Here is a 23,856-nt window from a genome sequence, read left to right on the forward strand (position 1 = left end):
CAGACGTTTCTTCTTTGTTGATCAGTTATAAGCTATTTCTATGATGTTTCTGATTTATTGAGCAGCATCATTTTCTTTGTACCGGATCCCATCATACTTGTTCTTTGCAAATGACAGGACTGTGAAAAATGACCTACCTTCCCACAGAATGATATAACTTTCCTTTAGCAGGACAGTTGTACTCGTCCAGATATGAGTCACTGTAGATATAATACTGCTTGCAGCGGTATTTTGTGTCTTATTTTTATTTCTATTACTTATTATTTAACTCATTGACAACATTCTTTGGTTCATGGTTATTTATAAATTATAGATTTTTTGATGTATCCAGCAGAGCCCTAGATTAACTGTGACACGTGACGCTAGAGGCTGCAATGCAGTTGAAAGTTTTGCCTGCAGCATTGGGTGTCAGGAGCTGGCACCTGGTGCTCCAGGATACACCTGCAAGACTTAGAAGGAATGTAATTCTATCTTCTATCCCATGGTAGCAGAGTATCTGGACAGTGTGATAAAAATGTCCAAAGACACTGCTTGATGTTGAATGGTTCCTTGTAGCAATATTAGTATTGTTATATTATATTCTCTAGTATTCCCTCCCTAAACCTCTATAACTCTTCACCTATCTCTCTCTTCATTACCTCCTTATGTGGCTGAATGTCTAATATTGCTTGATGGTCTTCCTGTGGGACATTTTACTATGTTTAAGACACTATGTAAATACAAGTTGTTGTTTTTGGTCTTTTATAGCATCAAACTTATATTGTGGATCACATTCATTGTCTAATGTCTGTTGACGCAACTCATTAGAAGTTTTAGATAATCTGTGCTTGGACGTCACAGTCTGCTTTTCACATCCCATATATTTCTGTTAACTGCCTAGGAATAGGGGACCATTCTTGGGAATGTGTAATCTGGTGCAGCAATAGCCTACATTGCTTTTGTGAAGTTCAAAGGGATGCTCTTATTGAATGGTTCCTTCTATCCTGTAAAAATTCCATGATTTTGCAAATTACTAAAATCAGAAGATCACTTCAACAATCTGATTAATCGTAATTTGCTTCATTTATATTCAGGCTTTTTCTGGACATTTTTGTCTTGTGCTTAGACCTCAAAGGCAGTTTCCATAAGCAGATCAACTCTCATGTGGGATCATAGGAGTGTACAGAATTGGAAAAAGGCCACTACTGTGCATTTGGTTTGTCCAAGAAGTTCTTGTATGTGATTAATCATGATATAATGATCACTGAAGAGTATGTAGGATGCACCTGCTAGATTTATTGACAGATTAAATAGTACAGAAGCAGAAAGATACAGCAAATTGATAAAACAGCACAATAAAAATAGAATCCGTTCAAAGGGATTAAAATATCAATTTTAAAATAAAATTCTGCTTCCTATAAGGTTTGATAGGCAACAGGAATTTTGGATGAAACACAGGTTTGTCACTTGGAAGACCTACAAGAAGTGATGTTGCATGCAGGTGAGGAAAATTTCCCATAGAACCCGTGGTCTTATTTTACCTCTGTGTAAGTGGAGGGGTTTTGAATCTCAGCCCCAATATCCTGCTAGAAAACTAAAGGAGAATCCTGCAATTCTTAATTGTCCCAAAGTTTTCTGAAGACAGTGTCAAATGGCAAACTGCATTGGGATTGTTGCATGGAATCATAGTTAACAATTTGCTGTGCACCATCCAAGTCCCATCTAACTGTTAAACCTTTGACAATGCAAAATTTAATATGGACCTAGAATCTTTATCATTACTAATTACCAAATCGATAAACCTTGTCTTGTTCCTGTAGAAAACATGTCCTCCATTTTGAAATTTGGTGAGGGAAGACAGATTCCATTTTATCTTTAGTGATTTTGAAATTACATGAAATAAAGCAGAGACAGCAGAAACTTCCTTATCTATCGCAATAAATGTTTTAAAAGACAAAACAATTCAAATGATCCTATACGTAAAAAGTATAGTTATTTATCTGAATTCTTTGTATCCAAACTTTCTGTTTATGCACTTTCATGTTTGCAATTAGCTGGGTAACATTCTTTTGCTAACAGTCTCTCAAGGATACTAATGCACAGTGTTATTGAACACTTAAGCCAGGGAGCAGAACTCCCATCTAGTTATTGTTGTGTTGTCCTGCTCTTCACATCTGCCCATCCCTAATTGCCCTTGAGAAGGTCACTGTTTATAGTAATAAACTGATTGAAACAATCATTGGGAGAGATTGAGATGATAATGAGTGTATCTTCTTGGCTGCATGTTATTTGAAGTCTGCATTGTTTGTCTTTTGATTTATTGTAGTTTAGTGTTGGAATGCATGGAATCTAGAAATCAAAGGTAGAATTGGTATAAATGTTTTGATCAAACCACTGTTGGCTGTAGCCAGGCCAGAATGGCAAAGCACGGTACCTGAGTTCTTACAGTGAACTGTGAATTTAATAAAGAATCGTATAATCAAATGATTACATGACTGAGCACTCATGGTGAATTATGTAACGTGAGCTTGTTAAAGGTAAATATCTGATTCTGCTGTTGTTGTAATTGATGCCTGTGTTTAAAGTAAAAAAAATAGAACAGGAAAGCATCTAATAGCCTAATTAGAAGCATTGGGGGCCCCACATTCAGTCCCAATGTCAAGGTTCCAACGCCCTTGAGAAAATTCAGCCCAATGGACAATTAAAAAGAAACATTTTGCAAATGGGAACATCGGGGTTTGGGTGATAACTTTCTGCAGGGCACCTCCCAATTATTTGCTGTAACTTTGGCCATTTGTGCCAGTTCTCCAATAATTTTGCTGGAATTATAGTGCATGATTGGGAGAGCCCTGTAGAAATTCTGGGTGCAGTTGTTTTACAAATTAAATATCCTGGTTCTTTATTAAACCATAATGTGTTTTTTTTTTTGGTTCTTAATTAAACTATAATGTGACTTTTTTCTTCTGAACAGGCTAAGAAATCTCCTCTTCTGGATCTTCCAGAATTTTGCGGATTTTTTCTTGTAACCATATGAAGGTTTTATCAGCAACATATTTAAAAAGGTTGATGTTAGCTTGATAATAGTGATCCAGGCGCTTCTCATCACAGCACTGGTTTAAAACATCCAAGAAGTTGCGAAATGACTTTCCCAGTGAGTCCCAGTGATGAGGTTCTGGGTACTTTTCCCTTGTATGCAAATAGAGAATCTGCAAAGGGGACAAACGGTGAGAATTTGAACAATCTAATTATGTTAGGTAATTTAGAATATAACTTTAAACACTACCTTCATCATGAAGGACCCAAGAAAAGGCCGGCTCTTTCCTCGATAGCCTTCACATAGTTGATCCACTGTCCAATAGTAGCCATTGAGAGATTTAAGGATTTTGAAGGCTTTTTTTCGATAGCCACCTTTTCCATCAACTTCACCAAATAAAAATGCATCGATCTTTGAGAAGGAAGGCCTTTTAAAAACAATAATGCATAGCTGTAATTTTCCCTCGCACATCATCTGGTTATGCATTACAGCAACAATTTAGTTCCGTAATTGCAGCATTACTCAATCTCTAACGATTGTTTCTGAATGTGATTACCTACACTTAAAGTTAAAATTAAGCTAAGAAGTCAAGAATGACAACTTGCATTTCTTTAACACGCCTGATGTGGACCAACAACCCAAAGTGCTTTGCACAGGCGTAATCAAAAATGGATCTTAGGGCAAAAAAGAAAATACCTTTGGACAAAAGTTTAGCAAAAGAAGTGGGTTTAAGGAGAATGTTAAAAGAGAAAAGATTGGGGAAGAGGGAATTAAAGGAAAGAATTCAGTACCATGGAACCCAGGTAGTGAAAGGGGTTAATGCACCATTAATACATGTATTCTTAAAGTTGATCATTTTGCTTAGCCTTGTTGAACTTGTGGTTAAAGGTGGGGAGTAGGATGGGGGATGCACATGGCCAGAGTAGTAGGAATGCAGAGTTTGTAGGAAATGAGAATTACAAGGCTAGGACTCGAGACGTTAACTTTGTTTTTTTTCTCTCTCCACAGATGCTGTCTGACCTGCTGAGTTTTTCCAGCATTTTCTGTTTTTATTTCAGATTTCCAGCATCCGCAATATTTTGCTTTTATCTTAATAGGATTGCCAACTCCTGCTGGACATATTCCAGGAGATGTCATTATAAGACCTACCACCTTCAACTCCCCCCAACTCCTGCCATTGGTTGCACAACATGTCGATCAAGGATAAAAACAAAAAACTGCGGATGCTGGAAATCCAAAACAAAAACAGAAACAGAAATACCTGGAAAAGCTCAGCAGGTCTGGCAGCATCGGCGGAGAAGAGTACAGTTGACGTTTCGAGTCCTCATGACCCTTCAACAGAACCTCTGTTGAAGGATCATGAGGACTCAAAACGTTAACCGTACTCTTCTCCGCCGATGCTGCCAGACCTGCTGAGTTTTTCCAGGTATTTCTGTTTCTGTTGATGTCAATCAAGGAGCCTAGCCTTCCCAAGGCTTTTCAGTGTGTCCCGGTTTTGACTTTTGAAAGTCTGGTCACCATACCCAGTGATATACTAGTTAATGATATACTAAGAAAGTTCTTGCATATTTCTCTTAAAAAAAGGACAGTACCTTACCCTTTGATTTACTAATTCTCATTCTTGTATTGTCTTTTCTGCCTTGTGCTTACTGTTATGACCGGGATGGGAGGAGTGCGCAGTTTATTTAGCCTCACTACTGCACAGGTCGCACCATTAGTTTAAAAGTTTGATTCACTCACCAAAATGGCCAATTGTTTACCTTTGTTACTGGTACCCAGAATGAGAGACTTTAGCCAGGCTTCTTTCAATAAACAAACTTATTAGTTTATTATAAAACCAGTCTTGTTGAATAGGAAGGCAAAACTTATTAACATATTTTCATTTTCCACAGTATATACTAATTACTCTTTTGAGATATCCTAAGTCACACCCTAAGTCACATATACACACACCAAAGAAAATAGTAAAATAAAAATAGAGGCACTCTGCCAAAGGTTAAAAGTCAATAGTTCAAGGGATAACGAAAGATGGTGGAGTCCTTGAAATGGCCTCTGGGTTATACGGTTGGTATCTCAGTGCTGATCTGCAAAACAGTTGATGGCTCTTGCACTGCTTTTCAGGCGGACTCGAAGAACACTTGCAGGTACTCTATTCCAGTACATAACTTAGGAGCTGCTTATATTCACTTCCGGCTGTGGACTGGCTCTGGACTACAAAAAGTCTGCTGTCTTCCTTTCACAAGCAGTTAGTCCTTGTCTTCTCAAAGCAAAGCCAAAGCCAACTTTTAAACCCCGTTTTCCAGGCATGTTTTTTTTTTCAGAGCCATAAGCTACCATGTGATCTCTTTTGTACACAACCCACCAGGGTCAAGGGGTTTCCAGCATCTTTAAAACTGCTCAATTACCTTTTCTTGTAAAAGGATGCTTTTTCCAGGAATTGTACAGTCCTGCATTAATCCCTTAAGGGACAGTGGGTTTTAAAACACAAATTCTTACAGAATGTTTAGTCCTTGAAGATGAACTATTTTCTGTGATTAGTGTTCATAACACTTCTTGCCTTAGAGAAATGAAACGTCATATTTGTATACGTTTCATTACAAAATGTAATAAAACAAACAAAAATACTAAAACACATCCAGACTTATTAATTCACTTTTTATACAAAGCTAATGCGGTTATTTGCCTTAAGGCCAAAATGAAACAGCAAAGTTAAATTCTAGAGAAGCAATTACATTGTCCTCATTGCGAGGAAAAACAATCTTTAAGGGGAGAATTTTCCCCCTGTTGGGCGGGCGGCGCGGAGCGGGTGTGGGTGGGCGTGGACCCGATTGCCGCCCAGCGTAGTTCACGACTCCTGTGGAGAGCAGGAGTGGGTGGGTGGCGGCGGGCGCGCTCAGGCCGCTGGGTCCAATGGCGACCCGGCGGCCTGTGTAAATGAAGGCCTGGCAGCCTTTGCAAGGATGCTCACAATGGCTGGGAGAAGAGCACATCAGAGGGGCAATGTGCTTGACGTAAGTCCAGAGGGTAGGCCAGTGGGGCAGTGTGCCCCTCGTTTTTCCGACGAGTGCCTAGCTGCCCTCCTGGAGGAGGTGGCAGCGTGGCGGGATGTCCTTCTTCCAAGGGATGGGAGGCGGAGGCCTCCCCACCTGACCAGACGTGTGTGAAAGGAGGTGGCTGAGAGTGTGAGCTCCCATGATGTGGTGCGGCGCACATGGCTCCTGTGCCGCAAAAGATTCAATGATCTCCTGCGCTTGGGAAGGGCGAGTACCATGTTGCCTCAAGTCGCTTAATGCAGCCGTCACCCTTTCTCCCAACCACCCGACCCCACGGCAACCCCCTGGCAACCCTGAGTACAGTAATGGCACTGAATCCCTCATGGCATGTATCCCTTGCTGGATGTGCCAGCAGAGATTGCCCAAGCCCAGTTCACCCTGAGGGTGTTGAGCTAGGATGTGTCCTGCAACTGCAGCACGTGCGACACTGACACCCAGAGCATGGAAAGGGGTTGAAAGTCAAGGCATCTAGGCAGAGTGCTGGAACTGTGAAGCATGTCAAAGTCAGGGTGCTAACATGCTGGGGTGGGGAACTTCCAGTTGGCGGGGCAGCAATCCATCTGCTGGTCTTTGCACTCCACGTGCTTGTGCCTCCTTGCTTAGCAAAGTGGCACCTTGTGGGGGTCAGCCCTGGCTTCTTTGGGTGAGTGTGCGGCAGCTGCGGGGTGATGAAGAACTGGAGTCCTGCAATGTCCCACTCTGGCTGGGTTGGCAGGGATGCGATGGGAATTCAGGTGCAGGCTGAACGCTCTTCTCCTTTTCAGGAGAAGACTGTGCACAATGCCTCTGAACGAATGCGGACTGGCGGAGGGCAGGCCCAGTTGGCCATCCTAACAGCTTTCGAGCAGCAGGCCATGGCCCTTGAGAGGCGCCATGCCCCCAGGTCCACCGGTGGCGGTGAGGCTGGGGTGCCATGGGGAGGTATGTTTGGCGAGCACTTAGGTCATCATGTATGTCAAAGAAGCCATGGTACTGCTGAATGCTCAGTGATTGAAGTTAACAACATGGGCTGACCCTTGATTATTGAAGGATGAGCGCTTAATGATCTGGGGGAGCAGCATGCAAGTTGACAGTGTCTGCATTGTAACTAATCAAATGTCCTTTTTCTGCCTTTCAGCATCACCTGAGTAGGGCCGGGAGGAGGAGGCACAGGGCCCACCTCTCACACCTGAAGCCCCAGAGCAAATCCACTCACCAGCGTCACACCATCTCAGCCAGGCAGGCACCAGCACAGATACTAGCACCTCAGTGGGAATTAGATCTTCGGCTAGTGTCCCGGGGCACAGCGGTGAGAGCACTTCACACTCGCTTGAGGTGAGGGTGAAGGCAGAGAGTGCCCAGGGTGCCGCCAGTCGGAGGACTGCTGGGGACCAGCTACATGCTCAGTCGGTGGCTGATGATGTGCCTCTGGAGTCGTCTGTGAGGCAGCGAACGCTGGAAGTGCAGCAGGGTATGCAGGCCAATCTGGCGGAGATACACAAGGCTATCCGTGGCATGGTGCCCATGCTTGAGGAGACCACGCGGAGCATCACTAATGCAATGAGCCTCATGACCGAGCGCCATGCTTCCTCCATGGAGAGAGTCGGACTCTCGTGGAGAGGCTCCTCCAGGAGAACAATCAGGGCCTCCTGAGGTTGCGCTCGGACCTGCAAGCCCTCACAGCGGCATTGGCCTCAGCTGGTCAGTTTCAGTGTGGGAGATTGTTATGGGCACCAAGTTTCTCAGCTCGGTGCCCATCCATCCATGGTGAGCAGGGAGGTCTGAAGCGACCTCACATCGACGCAGCAGCTGCCTGTCGTCTCTGAGGGCTCCTCTCAGGGCGCTCCGGATGAGGGCAGCAGCTCCTCCACCTCTCTGCCAGTGACCATGGCGTCTGATGAGGCTGCGGCAACTGGGGAGAAGCCAGCTGTGGAAATGGCCATTCCCTCCCAGGCGAGGCCATCAAATGCTCCATGTCTACCAAGGTCATTGAGGCCAACAGGGCAGCACAGTGAACCACAGTATTGGAGTGTGCCCCCTGAGCGGTCCAGGCATTGGAAACGCAACTTGAGAAGACCGATGGTTCTCTCCATCACAGCCCTTGTGGAGGCACGGCTCCTATTGTACCACTGCTCAGCTTCTGATCTTGGATGGCGGAGAGATGTCATTAGCCACCTTCTGAGGGGATAGCCCTTGTCACCCAGCAGCCATCCATCCAGCCGGGCTGGAGCACTGAAGAGCCCCGACACCTGGGAGTGTCTGAGGATGCAGGCGCCATGGGAGCTGCCTGGGTACCTTGCACAGACTTGTAGAATCAGCATCCTGTGATCACACACTATCTGCACGTTCATGGAGTGGAAGCCCTTCCTGTTGACGAAGGCACCGGGCTCACCTGCTGGTGCCTTGATGGCCACATGTGTACAGTCTATTGCACCCTGGAGCGGGGGAAGCCAGCAATGGCCGCGAAGCCTCTGGCTCGCTCTGTCTGGCTGGCATTGTCCCAGTGATAGTGGATGAACATCAATGCATGCCTGAATTGAGCGTCTGTCACCTGCTTGACACAAGTGTGGACAGCTGATTGGGAGACACCGCAGAGATCACCCACCGACCCCTGGAAAGAGCCAGAGGCATAGAAGTTGAGGGCAGCTGTGACCTTTAGAGCCACTGGCATGTGGTGTCCACCCACGCAGTTTGCGGAGATCTCCGGGCCTATCATCTGACAGATAGAGTTGACTGTCTCCCTTGAGAGACTGAGCCTCCTTCGACACTGGACCTCAGACATATTGAGGTAGTTGCTTCGTCGCCTGTAACCCCTGGCAGCAGGATATTGGCATCTTCTGCAGCCCCTTCCACCTTGCACTTCCTCTTGGTACTGTGCCCCTTGTGCCTGCGCCTCTCGTCCAAAAGGTGGCTCCCCTGGAGGCTGAATGTGGACTCCTGGCCTCCTCCTCCTTCTGGCCCTCCCTCCTCAAAGGAGGTGCCTCCAGTGGAGAGCACTACTCCCATTCCCAGGTTAAGGAAAGGCTTCCTGAAAGCTGCAGGGCCCAAAAGTGATCTTTACTGCAGAGTCCTGACCAAGGCTTTTACTCCTGTCCTAGCAGCTGGTATGAGTTTTGAAATATTCCTCCACAAGCTCACACAGGCAAGAAAAAGTAACTTACACACTTAAATACCTGAAAGATCACATTCTTGACCCCACTCACCCCTCTTATCCCGCCCGTGGATGAGATTTATACCAATGTCTCCTACCTGTTTGGCACTCTCCTGTCCACACTACCTTGGTTTTCTTTTGTAGCAAGTCCATCAGTGGAACAGCCATGGTACTGAAATTTGGTACAAATTGTCAGTAAAACCCACAGATCCCCAAAAACCTCATGATATCCCACTTAGTTTTAGGGGCAGGGCACTCCAACAATGCCTGTACTTTTGCTGTTCTTGGCAACACTTGTCCTTGCCCTATGGATGCCCTAAATAAGTTATTCACGCTTTTGCGAATTCACTTTGGGTAAAGTTCATTACCAATGCCACTGACTGTAGTTTTTCTAGCTATTTCAGGTGGTGTTTCCAAGTGTCACTATATATCAGTACATCATCAAGATAAACGCAGTTAGGACACTAGCCACCACTTGGTTCATTAGCTTCTAAAAAGTTGCTGGGGCGTTTTTTAGCCTGAATGGCTCACTTGGCAGTGGAAAAGACCATCTGGTGTGACAAAGGCTGATACTTCTTTAGCTCAGGTGTTAAAGGAACCTGCCAATATCCCTTTAACAGATCTATTTTGATAACAAACATGGCACCGCCTACGCTGCCAATACAGTCTTTCAAGCGAGGAATTGGGCGTTACTGCATTGACCTTTCTGTAGTCTATACAGAATCTGGTTGAACCATCTGGGTTAGGTGCTAACACAACAGGGGAACTCCAGCTGCTTTGGCTGGGTTCAATGAGGTGATTTTCCAACAGGTATTGGATCTTGGCTTTCACCCGAGTCTGTTCCTCTGTCCCTAAGCGATAAGGCTGCTGTTTTATAGGAGGAGATTTTCCTACATCCACATTATGTATGGCTAAGGTTGTACATCCTTGTTTGTCCTTACAGATTCCTTTAAATTCTGTAAGAAACCACACTAGATCTGCCTGTTGTCCTGCCTCTAAATATGAAAATATGGTGTCTAACTGTCCTAATATTTCAGTGTTAGCTAACCGGACAGTTCAATTTGTGAACTGGTTAAATCTCCTTCCATCTCACTTTCACTGTTTCTTTCGTTCTGCACTGTGTTTACTACTTTACACGCCTGCTCCTTCTTATCCACCTCTCCACAATGATATTGTTTCAACATATTGATATAACACAGCCAAATCTTTCCTATGATCTAGGGTGTCTGTCAAATCATTTACTTTACCAACCCTCTGTATGGACCTTGAAACGTGGTTTCAGGGGCACCCCTTGTAAAGGCAATAACACAGATGTAATGGTTGTAATCACCTGGTTGTAATGTTTGGGTCACAGCTTGCCTATCTGCCCATTCCTTCATCTTTGTTTGTGAAACTTTAAGATGTTCTTCAGCCGCTTTGCAGCCTCCCACGAGCTGTTTCTGGAACATGGACACAATCTAACAGAGGATGCATCCCTCTGTTCTAAACATTTTTGTTTGATTAATTTCGGAGGACCATTTATCTCATGTCCATAAATTAATTCAAAAGGACTAAAACCAGTAGATTCATTCGGTGAATCTTGGGTAGCAAATAAAAGAAAATCCATTCCTTTGTCCCAATCATGGGGATATTTATGACAAAATGCTTTAATCATTGTTTTGAGAGTTTGACGGTACCTCTCTAAAGCTCCCTGTGTTTGTGGATGATATGTTGTGGACTTTAACTGTTTTATACCCAAACTATTCATAATATTTTTTAAAATCTTAGACTTAAAATTGAAACATTGGTCCGACTGGTTCTCCAGTAACACAGAGTAAAAAATTTGGTTAACTTCTCAGCCACTACCTTAGCTGCAATCATCCTTAAAGGGATGGCTTTAAAATCAAGTTGTCATATGCATAATAGTAAGAAGGTACTGGTGTCCTGCTTTCATTTTTGGTAATGATCCCACACAGCCTACTAACACCCTACTAAACGGTTCCTCAAAAACTGATATGGAAATTAAGGGTGCTATGGATCTCTCATCAACTCTCCCCAGACACTTGTCACACCATGAGCCAACCGGTCTCACTGAACTCTGTCTTTCACGCAAGGGTTTCTAATCTCCACTCTCAAAGAACTCGCTTTGGAATCTTCTCCCAAAGGACACTTTCTCTTGGATGCCTTCCACAAGGGTCCACCTCCAGGGTTTTGATCTCTCCCTCCGATGTTCCTCTCCCTTAGATTGCTGCTTGCATTCAAGCTTCGCCTTCCACGCACTCTCTCTCAGATACTCAGTTGTGCCAACAGAACACCACTGCTTCACAGGCCTGTAGAAAGGAGTCACCAAACTTTGGCTGCCTCCTTGGATCTTCTGGCTTCTCGCAAGCCTATTTTGCTTTAAGTTTGCTTCCTGCAGCTTCCTCTCGTTAATTTGGAGCCTTCTCCTCTGCTCCTTACTTTAACTTCACTGAACACGGCCTTGTTCAGATTCCTGTTCTTCTCCCTTGACTTCACTGTTTTCCTGGGAGCTTTCTCCTGTTCCACTCGTGGTTTTGGGACTTCTCTTTACATTCTTTGGAACCTGCTTCCTGCAGTTCCCTCTCCTGTGTCCAGCTTCTCCTGGCACCTGCTTCCAGCTGAATTAAAACTGCTGTTCTGTCTCTGTGGGCCCCCCTGTTGCTAGGCAGCAGCATAGTTTCTCCTACTTCAAGAGTCATAAAACCTCATTAGAATGCAGGTACACAAACAAACTCCACCGGAGTTGCAGGCATCAGTTTAAAGTGAAACTAAAGCCCAGGTTCCCTTGACACACAAATACAGAAATACAAGTTAAACTTATAGCTAAAACTTAAACAGGTATAATTTATTCCTAACATCCACAAATACAACTTACTTAATATATCTAGTTCCTAACAGTGCTGTGTTCCAGCATGTAGCAACTTAGGAGCAGCTTATATTCACTTCCGGCTGTGGACTGGCTCTGGACTACAAAAGGGCTGCTGCCTTCCTTTCACAAGCACTTGGTCTTTTCCCTTCTTAGACCAAAACCAACTTTTAAACAACGGTTTTTCCAGGCATGGTTTTTTCAGAGCCATTAACTACCATGTGACCTCTTTTGTACACAATCCACCAGGGTCAAGAGGTTTCCAGCTCAATTACCTTTTCTTGTAAAAGGATTTTTCTCTCTCAGGAATAGCAATCAGAGTCCTGCATTAACTTTTTAAGGGACAGTGTCTTTCAAAACACAAATTCTTCCAGAATGTTCTTAGTCCTTGAAAATGAACCACTTTCTGTGATTACAGTGTTCATGACAATCAGGCCTCAGCTACCTTTCTGAAACAACCAAGCAACTACCTTGAGTCCAGGACCTTATGCTTCAAACCATCCAGGTACTCATCTGTGTTAACCAGGTAAGGAAAACCTACTACTGACTGCTGGGTACTCAGTGAATGCAAATACATCCTTCTGAATAAATACAACATAACAAACAGACAGTAACAACAACAGCTTATATTTATAAAGCACCTTTTATGTACTAAAATGTCCTAAGCCCTAAAATTTATTTTGATACCAAGGCCTGGATTTTCACTTGCAGGTCAGGAGTGCAGAATTGGGGCCACAACTTTTCACTTTATACATTAATGATCTAGATGAAGGAACTGAGGGCATTCTGGCTAAGTTTGCAGATGATACAAAGATAGATGGAGGGACAGGTAGTATTGAGGAGGCGGGGAGGCTGCAGAAGGATTTGGACAGGTTAAGAGAATGGACAAAGAAGTGGCAGATGGAATACAATGCCAATCCATGCTTCCCACCCACCACCCTTTGCCTTTACACCTACCAATGCTAACTCACCCAATATCTATCATGGACAGACCTCAGGACTCATGTGGAGATTAAATAAAATAAATTTCCAAGTGTCCATTGCAGACTTTATTTTTTTGTTTAAAACTCTCTCATTCATAGAAACCCATTTAATACATTTACATTTCTTCAACTACATTATTCCATACAACAACAAGCATTTCATTCAATTGCAGAATCCCTGATAAAAACAAACTTAGGAATTCATAGTCCCCCTTCAAAGAGTTCATAACTACTGGAGTTGTCAAATTGAAATGGCAGGCACACTTCTGTGATGAGGGGCTGTTGTGAAATCAGCCATGCAGCACTAATCCAGCAATGGTAGCCCTAAGGCTTATGTCAACAGACTTGGGTGAAATTGCAATCAATCTTTTTTTTTAAACACTGCAGACAGTTTTTCAAAGAGTTAAAGGACAGGAGTTTTAAATGCCTCGACAACTCCATTTGACAGTTCACCTTGACACTTCTGACAGTTGTTTTTGACAACTCCCCTTGACAGTTCACTTTGATACCTTTGATGGTTGTTCTTGGCAGTTCCAATGAGCTTCACAGTTCCAATGTGTTTGTGCAATTTTTACGCACATTCTCCTTACTTTCAGCAATCCCAAAGGGAACCTTACTTCTTCCTAAGGGAACCTTACCTCCCCTAAAGGTGTCCTGGGACAATATCCAAAGGGGCACCGTACCTCTCCAAAGGGGTACCCTGCCTATCCAAATGAATCCACAAAGTTCAGACCTGCTCCTATATGGTCTAATCTGCAATTTTCAGACATCTCACAATAAGATCACAGGAGTGGAGGCAGCTGTTGATTTCTATAGACAGCTGCCTGAGTGAAATATGCACATGCAAGTCCCAAACTGGGCCCATTCCCACCCTGCAAAAATGGTAGGTGCCATGTTCAGGGGCAGGAATTCTGGATTCAGGCCTCTCCTGCCATTTTCGCAAGGATGGAGATGCTCCCCGTCATTGTGGAAATCGAAGCCCAAGTCACATAAGGAGATACTACGACAGGTGACCAAAAGCTTAGTCTAAAATGTAGGTCTTAACAAGCATTAAAAAAAGGAAAAAGACGCAGAGGTTTAGGGAGGGAATTCCACAGCTTAGGTCATTGGCAGTTGAAGACATGGCCACCAGTGGTGGAGCAATTAAAATCAGGGATGCTCAAGAGACCGGAATTAGAGGAGAGTTTTGGGGCTGGAGGAGATTACAGAGGTAGAGAGGGCAAGGCCAATGGAAGCGTTTGAAAACAAGGATAGGAATTTTAAAACAGAGGTGTTGCTTAACCAGGAGCCAAGGTAGGTCAGTGAGCACAGGTGAATGGGACTTGCTGTGAAGTAGGGCATGGCCAATACTTTTTTGAGTAACTTCAAGTTGCAGACTGCAGAACACAGGAGGTTGGTCAGGAGTTAGAATAGTCCAGTCTAGGAGGTAAAAAAAAACCTGGATGAGGATGAACTAAGGCAGGGTGGAGTCAAGTGATGTTATGGAGGGGGCAATAGGTGGTCTTAGTAATGGTAGGGTAATGTGGTCAAAGCTCATCTCAGGGCCAAACGTAATCCCAAGGTTGCGAACAGTCTAAGATAAAAGCAAAATACTCTGGATGGTGGAAACCGTATGACTCTACAAACTCGAAACGTTAACTCTGTTTCTCTCTCCACAGATGCTGCTAGACCTGCTGAGTTTTTCCAGCATTTTCTGTCCTTGTTGTGAACAGTCTAGTCCAGCCTCAGACAGTTGCCAAGGAGGGGAATAGAGTTGGTGGCAGATGGGAGACAATGGCTTCAGTCTCCCCAATAATTATGTTGGGTTCCTACGACATGAGAAGAACTCCAACACTGTATATTCAAAACTTTATCCTTATTGCTGTTTTTAAAGATGGATTTCCCGCTGAACTTAAAAGATGACTGTTACAAGTCACATTACCACATGGTTGGCTCTTTCTCTGGGAGCTACCCCCAGGAGTTTCAAGAACAAAATATTTCTTGTCTCAGCTTCTGGGATCACACACCTCACTGTCCAGACCCATATTCAAAGGGAACTACAGGGATGTCATTTGCCTCTGATAAGTTCACCTTGCTAGCAGAGTCAATAGATCTGCCTAGAAAATGGCTTCCTGAACACCAGACCCTCAACATAGATGGTACCTCTTTCAATGACTAATGACTGGGACATTATCAGTCCTGAAATCAAAGCCAATGCCAGATGCTGGATAAGCATCCTTTTTGATGTAATTGTGAAGAAGGAAAGTCACATGACTCAAGTGACCACTCTGAAATCCCTATACGCTTTGGAGAAGTGAGAAATAGTCATTCTACTGTTTTAACATCCAACTGGTGAGCCACAAAGAATCAGGCTTCTCCAGGCAGGACAAGATGCCCATATAGCCTGACTCTGCTGGAAGATTTCATACCGTCATCCTACACGACCAACGCAAACTCTGCATACCTACTTCATCTTGCGGTATCAGCTCCAACTGAAAAAGCGAATTCTACAACTCCAGTTTTCAGCTAGCTGACCTTGGATGCCTATCTGAAAGAATCCCCCTTGGACTCCGACTTTGGAGTCTGGACCTCACGTGAGCTAATATTCATTTTTTGTGATCCTTGTACTGCAAAACTCCTTTTATTTATCCCCCCCACCTCCCCCCTTCAGTGTACGTGTGCACGTGCATGGAGTGGGATGTGGCGAACACTCCTTTCACAGGTTGGAATGTGAAAAATAAACTAACCTTCGGAGTTAAACCTAACCTGAGTTTGCTGTGGATTATCAGTAAAATTGGACCACAAAAACTGAGGGATTGGGAAAACACACCACCGCCTGGTCTTTTAAAAACTAATTCAAAACACTTTCTGCTTACGGACAGGTGGCAAGAGGAAATCAGTGCAGTTTGACTGTTTCTCTCCTGTCTGTAACATTTATTTGGAGGAAATTTCTGCTTCTCCAGTACTGGACATTGGTCAGGCAGTCTGACAGTTTAGGGGCTGAGGGAGACAGTGGTGCTGGGTGTTACCAGTATACTTGTGAAAATTAATGCTCTGTTTTTGGATGATGTCATTGAGGGGTTGCATGTAGTTGAGAAATAGGAGGGAAAAATAGACCCATGGGGGATACCAGAGGTGAAAGTCCAGAAGCAAGAAGAGAAGCCATTGCATGTGATTCTTTAGCCATAATTAGGTAGATAAGGATGGAACCAGGCAGGTGCAGTCCCACCCAGTTGGATATCAGTGGAGAAGCACTGAAGGAGGATGGTGTGATCACCCGTGTCAAGAGTTGCAAACTTATTTAAGAAGGACAAACAGAGATAGTTTACCTCTGTCACAGTCACATAGGATGTCATTTGATAAAAGCCATTTCAGTACTGTGGCAAGGAGAAGTCAGATTGGAGGAATCCAAATGTCAGTTCTGGGAAAGATGGTCACAGATTTAGAAGGTGCCAGCAGATTCAACAATTTGAAGAGGAAAGTGATGTTGGGGTAGTAGTTTGTGAGTACAGAGTTATCGAGTGCTGTTTTTTAACAAGAAGGGTGATGACGGCTGATTTGTAGGAGGAGGGAGTAAATATTATTTAACTTATACCTTCGGCATCGTTACTTATGTCTTAGTTGGGCCAACTTTAGGTCCTGCTAAAATCTCCTGCTTTGGATCAACATTTATTTTTTTCTGATTATGCATATGTGAAGTGCCTAGGGATATTTTTCTACATTAAATGCAAATTGTTATAATTGCGTTGCTCATAACATCTAACATATTAGTACCTGTAAATGTATAGGAAAAATTGCTTTTAAGTCCCTTTGATTTAATGTTGTGATATACTTGGAATGCAATAGTGTTAATGGAGTAACTCAAATTACTCCCACTACTATCATCACCAGTAGCTATAATTATATCACAGATATAAGGGCAAGTTAAGGGCTCATGGAGTTGTGGTAACGTATTACCCCAATGGAGGATTGGTTAATGACAGGAAGTAGAGAGAAGAGATAAACAGGGCATTTTCAACTTGGCAAGCTGTAACTTGTGAAGTGCCATAAGGATCCATGCTGGGGCCTCAACTATTTACAATCTATATTCATGACTTAGATGAAGAGACTAACAGTAATGTATCCAGGTTTGCTGGTGATACAATGTTAGGTGGGAATGTAAGCTCTGAGGAGGACAGAAGCAGTCAGCAAATAGATATAGGGCAGAATTTTACAACCCGCGAGCGGGCGTGTGCCCGACTCGAACGGGAGTAAAATAGTGCATGTAACATCGGGCGAGCGTGCCCATCAACAATTGAGAGGCCTATTAAGGCCATTAAACTAGCAATTAATTTGAATTTTTCGCTGCCCGTCCAACCTTATGGTTGGCGGGCGGGCAAATAAGCCAAGTAGCCTTTGCATTTTTGAGAAAACCTCATCCACGGGCGTGACGAGGTTTCCAACAGTAATTTAAAAAAATAAAAATCTTGAAACATCATTTTTAATATGTCCCTGTTCATGTGACAGAGTCACATGCGGGGACATGTTTCCCTTATTTTTAAAATCTTTATTTTTCGTTTTAAAATCCTTCAGCTTCCTGGGGCAGCTCTGCGCCTTCAGGGAGCTTTCAGACTTCAGCGCTCACGCTCCTCGCGCCTCCACCCCGGTAGTGCTGAGGCTCCCAGCACGCGTGTCACGCTGGCTGGTTGTTAATTGGCCAGAGCCCGATCGCAGGCGGCGGTCTGTTTCCTGGCCATTCCCGAGCCCGCTCGCTGCACCCGCCCGAAAGGAAAATGCTGCCCATAGGTTAAGTGAGTGGGTATCAAGGTGCCATGCATAGTATATTGTGGACAAATGTGCGGCCAATCACTTTAGCAGTAAGAATAGAAAAGCAGAATTTTTTAAAAGGCATGAAACTTCTAAATGTTGATGTTCAGAGATACTTGGGTGTATCCGTACAAGGAGCAGAGAAAGTTAGCATGCAGGTACAGCAAACAATGAGGAAGGCAAAATTACATTTTGGCCTTTATTACAAAGGGATCTGAGTACAGGAATAAGGAAATCTTCTTAAAATTGTTTAGGGTTTTAGTGAGATCACACCTGGAGAACGGTGTGCAGTTTTAGTCTCCATATCTAAGGAGGATATAGTTGCTTTGGAGGCAGTACGGAGAAGGCTCACTTGACTGGTTCCTGGAATGAGATGGTTGTCCTATGATGAGAGACTCAGTAAACTGGGCCCATACTCTCTGGAGTTTAAAAGAATGAAACATACAAGATTCTGAAGATGTTTGACAGGGCAGACACTGAGAAGCTGTTTCCCTTGGCCGGAGAATCTGAAAAGCGAGGCACAGTCTCAAGATAATGGCTGATCGTTTACGACTGGGATGATGAGAATTTTCTTCACTCAGAGGGTTATGAAGCTTTGAAATTGTTTACCCCAGAGGGTTGTGGATCCCCGACCATTAAGTCTATTTAAGACTAAGAGAGTGTGATTTTTGGTCTCTCAGGGAAACAAGGGCTATGATGAGCGGGTGGGAAAGTGGATTTGAAGCAGATGGTCAACCATGATCATATTAAATTGTGGAGCAGGCTCGAGTGGCCATATGGTCTCCTCCTGCTTCTATTTCTTAAGCTCTTATTTTCTTATGCTGTTACAGAGCTCCAAGTGCTCTCTCCAGAGACATCACAAAGTCTGTAATCTTTCTGGAGAGTGCTTTCCACTGTTCGAGTGGACACAGATCAAAATTTTCATGAACTTACCATTATCATTTACTGATATTCTAATAAATAGCTTACCAGTATGCACTCTGTGAAATTTTTCAGGCCGATTGCTGTATTTTTCTGAGATCCTAATAATAACTGATTTACATATTCAGTTTAATCATGCGGCAAACACAATTTTTTTTTACCTCCATTGTATCCCATGACATGTCATATCTATCCCCATGCGTCTGACATGTTCTTGTTGTTGATGGCTCAGCCATTTGGACTGGCCATTCAGCCATTTTGGAAAAGGCCATTCCTCACCAGAGAAATGAAGGGCATTTTCAATGCAAAGCACCAAATCAATCTTTATCCAGTCGATCGTCAGACACAAAGCTGCAGCCGTAGTCTTCTTTTTCCTAACTATAAATACAAGTTCATTATTAGTTAAATACCTAAGATACCAGAAAGGCAAGATGAAACACAGCATCTAATGGCAAAGCTGACCTTCCTTTAATTTGGGGCAAATATAATAGCAATTAGGTACATAGTGGTAGCAAGAAACGGCTGAAGGCACAAGATACTGCAAAGGCTATGGGCCCTGACAATATTCTGGCAATAGTACTGAAGACTTGTGCTCCAGAACTTGCCGTGCCCCTAGCCAAGCTGTTCCAGTATACTACAACACTGGTATCTACCCAGCTCTGTGGAAAATTGCCCAGGTATTTCCTGTATACAAAAAGCAGGACAAATCCAACCCGGCCAATTACCGTCCCATCAGTCTACTCTTGATCATCAATAAAGTAATGGAAGGGGTCATCAACAGTGCTATCAAGCAGCACTTGCTTAGCAATAGCCTGCTCACAGATGCCTAATTCGGGTTCCGCCAGGGCCACTCAGTTCCTGACCTCGTTACAGCCTGGGTTCAAACACAGACAAAAGAGCTGAACTCCCGAGGTGAGGTGAGACTGACTGCCCTTGACATCAAGGCAGCATTTGACCGAGTGTAGCATCAAAGAGCCCTAGCAAAATTGAAGTCAATGGGAATCAGGGAGAAAACTCTCCTCTGGTTGAAGTCATACCTAGCACAAAGGAAAATGTTGTGGTTGTTGGAGGTCAGTCATCTCAGCTCCAGGACATCACTGCAGGAGTTCCTCAGGGTAGAGTCCTCAGCCCAACCATCTTCAGCTGCTTCATCAATGACCTTACTTCCATCATAAGGTCAGAAATAGGGATGTTCGCTGATGATTGCACAATGTGCAGCACCATTTGCGACTCCTTAGATACTGAAGCAGTCCATGTACAAATGTAGCAAGACCTGGGCAATATCCAGGCTTGGGCTGACAAGTGGCAAGTAACATTCGTGCCACACAAGTGTCAGGCAATGACCATCGCCAACAAGAGAGAATCCAACTATCACCCCTTAACGTTCAATGGCATTACCAACACTGAATCTCCCACTATCAACATCCTGGGGGTTACCATTGACCAGAAACTGAACTGGACTAGCCATATAAATACTGTGGCTACAAGAGCAGGTCAGAGGCTAGGAATTGTGCAATGAGTAACTTGCCTTCTGACTCCCCAAAGCCTGTCCACCATCTACAAGGCACAAGTCAGGAGTGTGATGGAATATCCTCCACTTGCCTGGATGAGTGCAGCTTCTACAACACTCAAGAAGCTGGTCATCATCCAGGACAAAGCAGTCTGCTTGACTGGTACCAAATCCACAAATATTCACTCCCCCCACCACTGACGCACAGTAGCAGCAGTGTGTCTACAAGATGCACTGCAGGGATTCACCAAGGCTCCTTAGACAGCACCTTCCAAGCCCACGACCACTACCACCTAGAAGGACAAGGGCAGCAGATAGATGGGAACACCACCACCTGGAAGTTCCCCTCCAAGTCACTCACCATCCTGACTTCGAAATATATTGTCGTTCCATCACTGTCACCAGGTCAAAATCCTGGAACTCCCTCCCTAACAGCACTGTGGGTGTACCTACACCACATGGACTGCAGTGGTTCAGAAGGCAGCTCATCACCACCTTCTCAAGGGCAACTAGGGATTGGGAATAAATGCTGGCTCAGCCAGCAAAGCCCACATCCCGCGAACGAATGAAAAAAACAAATATTTGGGGACGTGGGAGGACTTTCGGAAGCACTAATACGGCCTTGACTTCATGGCAACTCTCGAGTATAAACAATTACGCCTCATGGATGTTGCAAGAATGTGCTAAAGGCCTGCAAATTGCTGCTCAAGGAATGGAATATGTCATAGAGTCTTAGAGGTATACAACACAGAAACAGGCCCTTAGGCCTATCATGTCCGTGCTGGCCATCAAACACTTATCTATTCTAATCCCATTTTCCAGCACTTGGCCCGTAGCCCTGTATGCTATGGTGTTTCAAGTGCTCACCTGGCTCACCTGTTGGGAGGGTTCCTGCCTCTACCACCCCCTCAGGCAGTGTGTTCCAGATTCCAACCACCCTCTGGGTGAAAAAACTTTTCCTGAAATCCCCTCTAAACCTCCTGCCCCTTACCTTAAATCTATGCCCCCTGGTTACTGACGCCTCCGCTAAGGGGAAAAGTTTCTTCCTATCCACCCTATCTATGCCCCTCATAATTTTGTATACCTCTATCAGGTCCCCCCTCAGCCTGTGTTTACAGCCATAAAGCTGCAAGGAAAGGGGTTACTAAAGGGAACATCTGAACTGGGAGAGGCCATGATAACGTCAACTGACACCCAGTCCAAAGTGATGCGCTGGCCCAAGATCTAATTGATAAAGTGGAGTTAGATATTGGATTCAGGATGGTACCTCCAAGCACACATGAGAAGATGAGATGTTTGAGTTTAATTAATCTGTAGCAAGGAAGAAGAGAGTAACTGATAGCACAGTCAGCCAGCGGTGGGGAAAAAGAATACACTTAAATTTCTACTCATAATGCCACAAGGTACTCAGAATGGCCTGTACCCGGGCGGGGGAAACGGGGGCAGGGTGTAGTGGTATAAAGTTGAATCTCTAGGGGTGGCCGTCGATAGCTTAGTGTATAGAATAGAATCATACAGATATATGGCAAAAGGGGCAGAAGCATTCGATCATGACCACAGACGAGTGCTGTACCAAATTGCAACATGATATAGTGTGTACATGTAACACCTTAAAATCCATGAGCGGCAACTCCCCGGTGACAGTCACAGTAGAGCCCTTGAAAAAGGCCTTTCAGGTTGTCCAGGCGTTTCTGACCTCGTGGTGCTTCCTGACTGCTGAGAATAATTACCTCTATGGAGGATTGTGCTGTAGGAACAACAACATATTCTGTCTTCAGGTTTCTGATTCATTCACCCCGGGAGATTTCCATCTGGCAGGGAGAGCTCTGATGGGTATGGTTTTCAGCCATCGATGGCAAGTTAAGTGAGGATAATACATCAGGAAAAGCTGCTCGAGAAGCAGTTAAAAAGGACATACTGACAGCTGGAGGCTATATCGATCACAGTCAGCAGGTTACGGCAAAGGGGAGAGCGCAAGTGGATTTAGCTATAGGGATGGCCAGGGTATTTGAGGCGCTCTGCCAGTGTTAGCGCTCTGGTAGGCCACATGCAATATAATTGCTGGGAATTAGCCAGAATAGCTGCCACTGTCACTTAAGTGCTCGTCCTGATCATCAGCATCTGCATTTGTTGTTACCAAAAGATAATGATTTTGCACACTGTGCAAATGGTGATGATGTTGAACAGGGGATACATCGCAGTTTTTGCCTCAGCACCACCTGTAGAGAAGGACGTTCAGACGATATTTATAGTATTTAATCAGGCTATTCATAGAAACTAGGAGCAGGAATACGCCATTCGGCTCTTCGAGCCTGCTCCGCCATTCATTATGATCATGGCTGATCATCCAACTCAATAGTCTGCTCCCGCTTTCTCCCCAACATATCCTTTGATCCCTTTCGCCCCAAGAGCTACCTCTAACTCCTTCTTGAAAACATACAATGTTTTGGCCTCAACTACTTTCTGTCATAGCGAATTCCTCAAGCTCACCACTCTCTGGGTGAAGAAATTTCTCCTCATCTCAGTCCTAAATGGTCTACCCCATATCCTCAGACTGTGACCTCTGATTCTGGACTCCCCCACCATCGGGAACATCCTTCTTGCATCCACCCTTCATGTTCCAAGCCTAGCTGGGCATCACTAGGATGACCAGCAAAGCTGTAAGGAAGCTATAAGTTGACTAGAGATGTAAATAGAACCATGGACTTGATGCCCACAGGAGTCCAGTAGGATCCTTGGGCGGCTCTGTAGGCTGAGGGTCCAGTCAGTTGAGTTGCGTCACATGGAATCCGTCCAAGGGCCAACAGGGGGTATTGATGTGGGAAATAAAGGGTTAATATGATTACTGTGAATTATAAAGTGAGTTACACTTATGAAAGCTGTCTCTTTGGCTGTATTTTCCCACTACAACCCTTGGCCTACACATCTGCATACTGCTTTGTCTTTTGTGTTTTGCTATATGTTTATCCAAAGGGGTAACTAATATTGTGAAGGCTAAAGATGACGTCCGGTGATTTTGACCAGGCTTGGGATGGAAACAATTGTGTCTGTACTTTGAAATTATTGCATAAATAACTTGCTATTACTGATGGTTTTTGAGAGACTTCAGTTCGCTGAAGCACCCCCATGTACCCTGCCTACAATCCCCCAACCTCCCCCTCCTCCATGCCCCCTCCACCTCTCCCCCACCTCCACTTCCACCGCACCCCCCCCCCAACACACCATCACCTCCCCATTGGAGTCAGGGACAGGTGGCAGAATGCATTGCTGGCTGGCTTCAGGACAGAATACAGGTTGTAGGAATAACGGGTAGTTATTCAGAGTAGCAGAAAGTGGGAAGTGGTGTTCCACAAGAATCAGTGCTGGGACCACTGCTGTTCACAATTTACATTAACGATTTGGACTTTGGAATCAAAAACACAGGGCTGAATTTTGCACTTGACGGGCGGGCAGGCCCGTCTGACTCAGCAGCGGGCGGGCAGCCGATCTCTGCCGCCGAAACGGGCCGCGCCGCCATTTTGCGCGGGCGGGCCAATTAAGGCCCGCTCAGCGGGTTTCCGACTCCTGTGTTCATCGGGAAAATTAAATTGGCGGT

At 44.5% G+C, this 23,856-nt stretch overlaps 1 protein-coding gene across 2 annotated transcripts in view; it reads right to left on the reverse strand.

Moving 5' to 3' along the window:
- Positions 1-338: 338 nt before the first annotated feature.
- LOC144694073 (protein mab-21-like 3) overlaps positions 339-23,856 on the reverse strand; it is a 35,057-nt gene continuing 11,539 nt past the window's right edge. Inside the window, exons 2-4 of one of the 2 annotated variants that reach the window (XM_078564443.1) lie at positions 18,913-19,129; positions 3,263-3,440; positions 339-3,220 (exon numbers count right to left, since the gene is read on the reverse strand). In XM_078564443.1, the coding sequence (XP_078420569.1) occupies positions 3,095-3,220; positions 3,263-3,440; positions 18,913-19,129 (521 nt within the window). In that variant the 3' untranslated portion in view covers positions 339-3,094. The remainder of the gene's footprint in view (positions 3,221-3,262; positions 3,441-18,912; positions 19,130-23,856) is intronic. The other variant, XM_078564436.1, reaches the window with a different exon arrangement.

Source organism: Cetorhinus maximus, chromosome 2 (assembly GCF_964194155.1).
Source record: "Cetorhinus maximus chromosome 2, sCetMax3.hap1.1, whole genome shotgun sequence".
Lineage (NCBI taxonomy): Eukaryota > Metazoa > Chordata > Chondrichthyes > Lamniformes > Cetorhinidae > Cetorhinus > Cetorhinus maximus.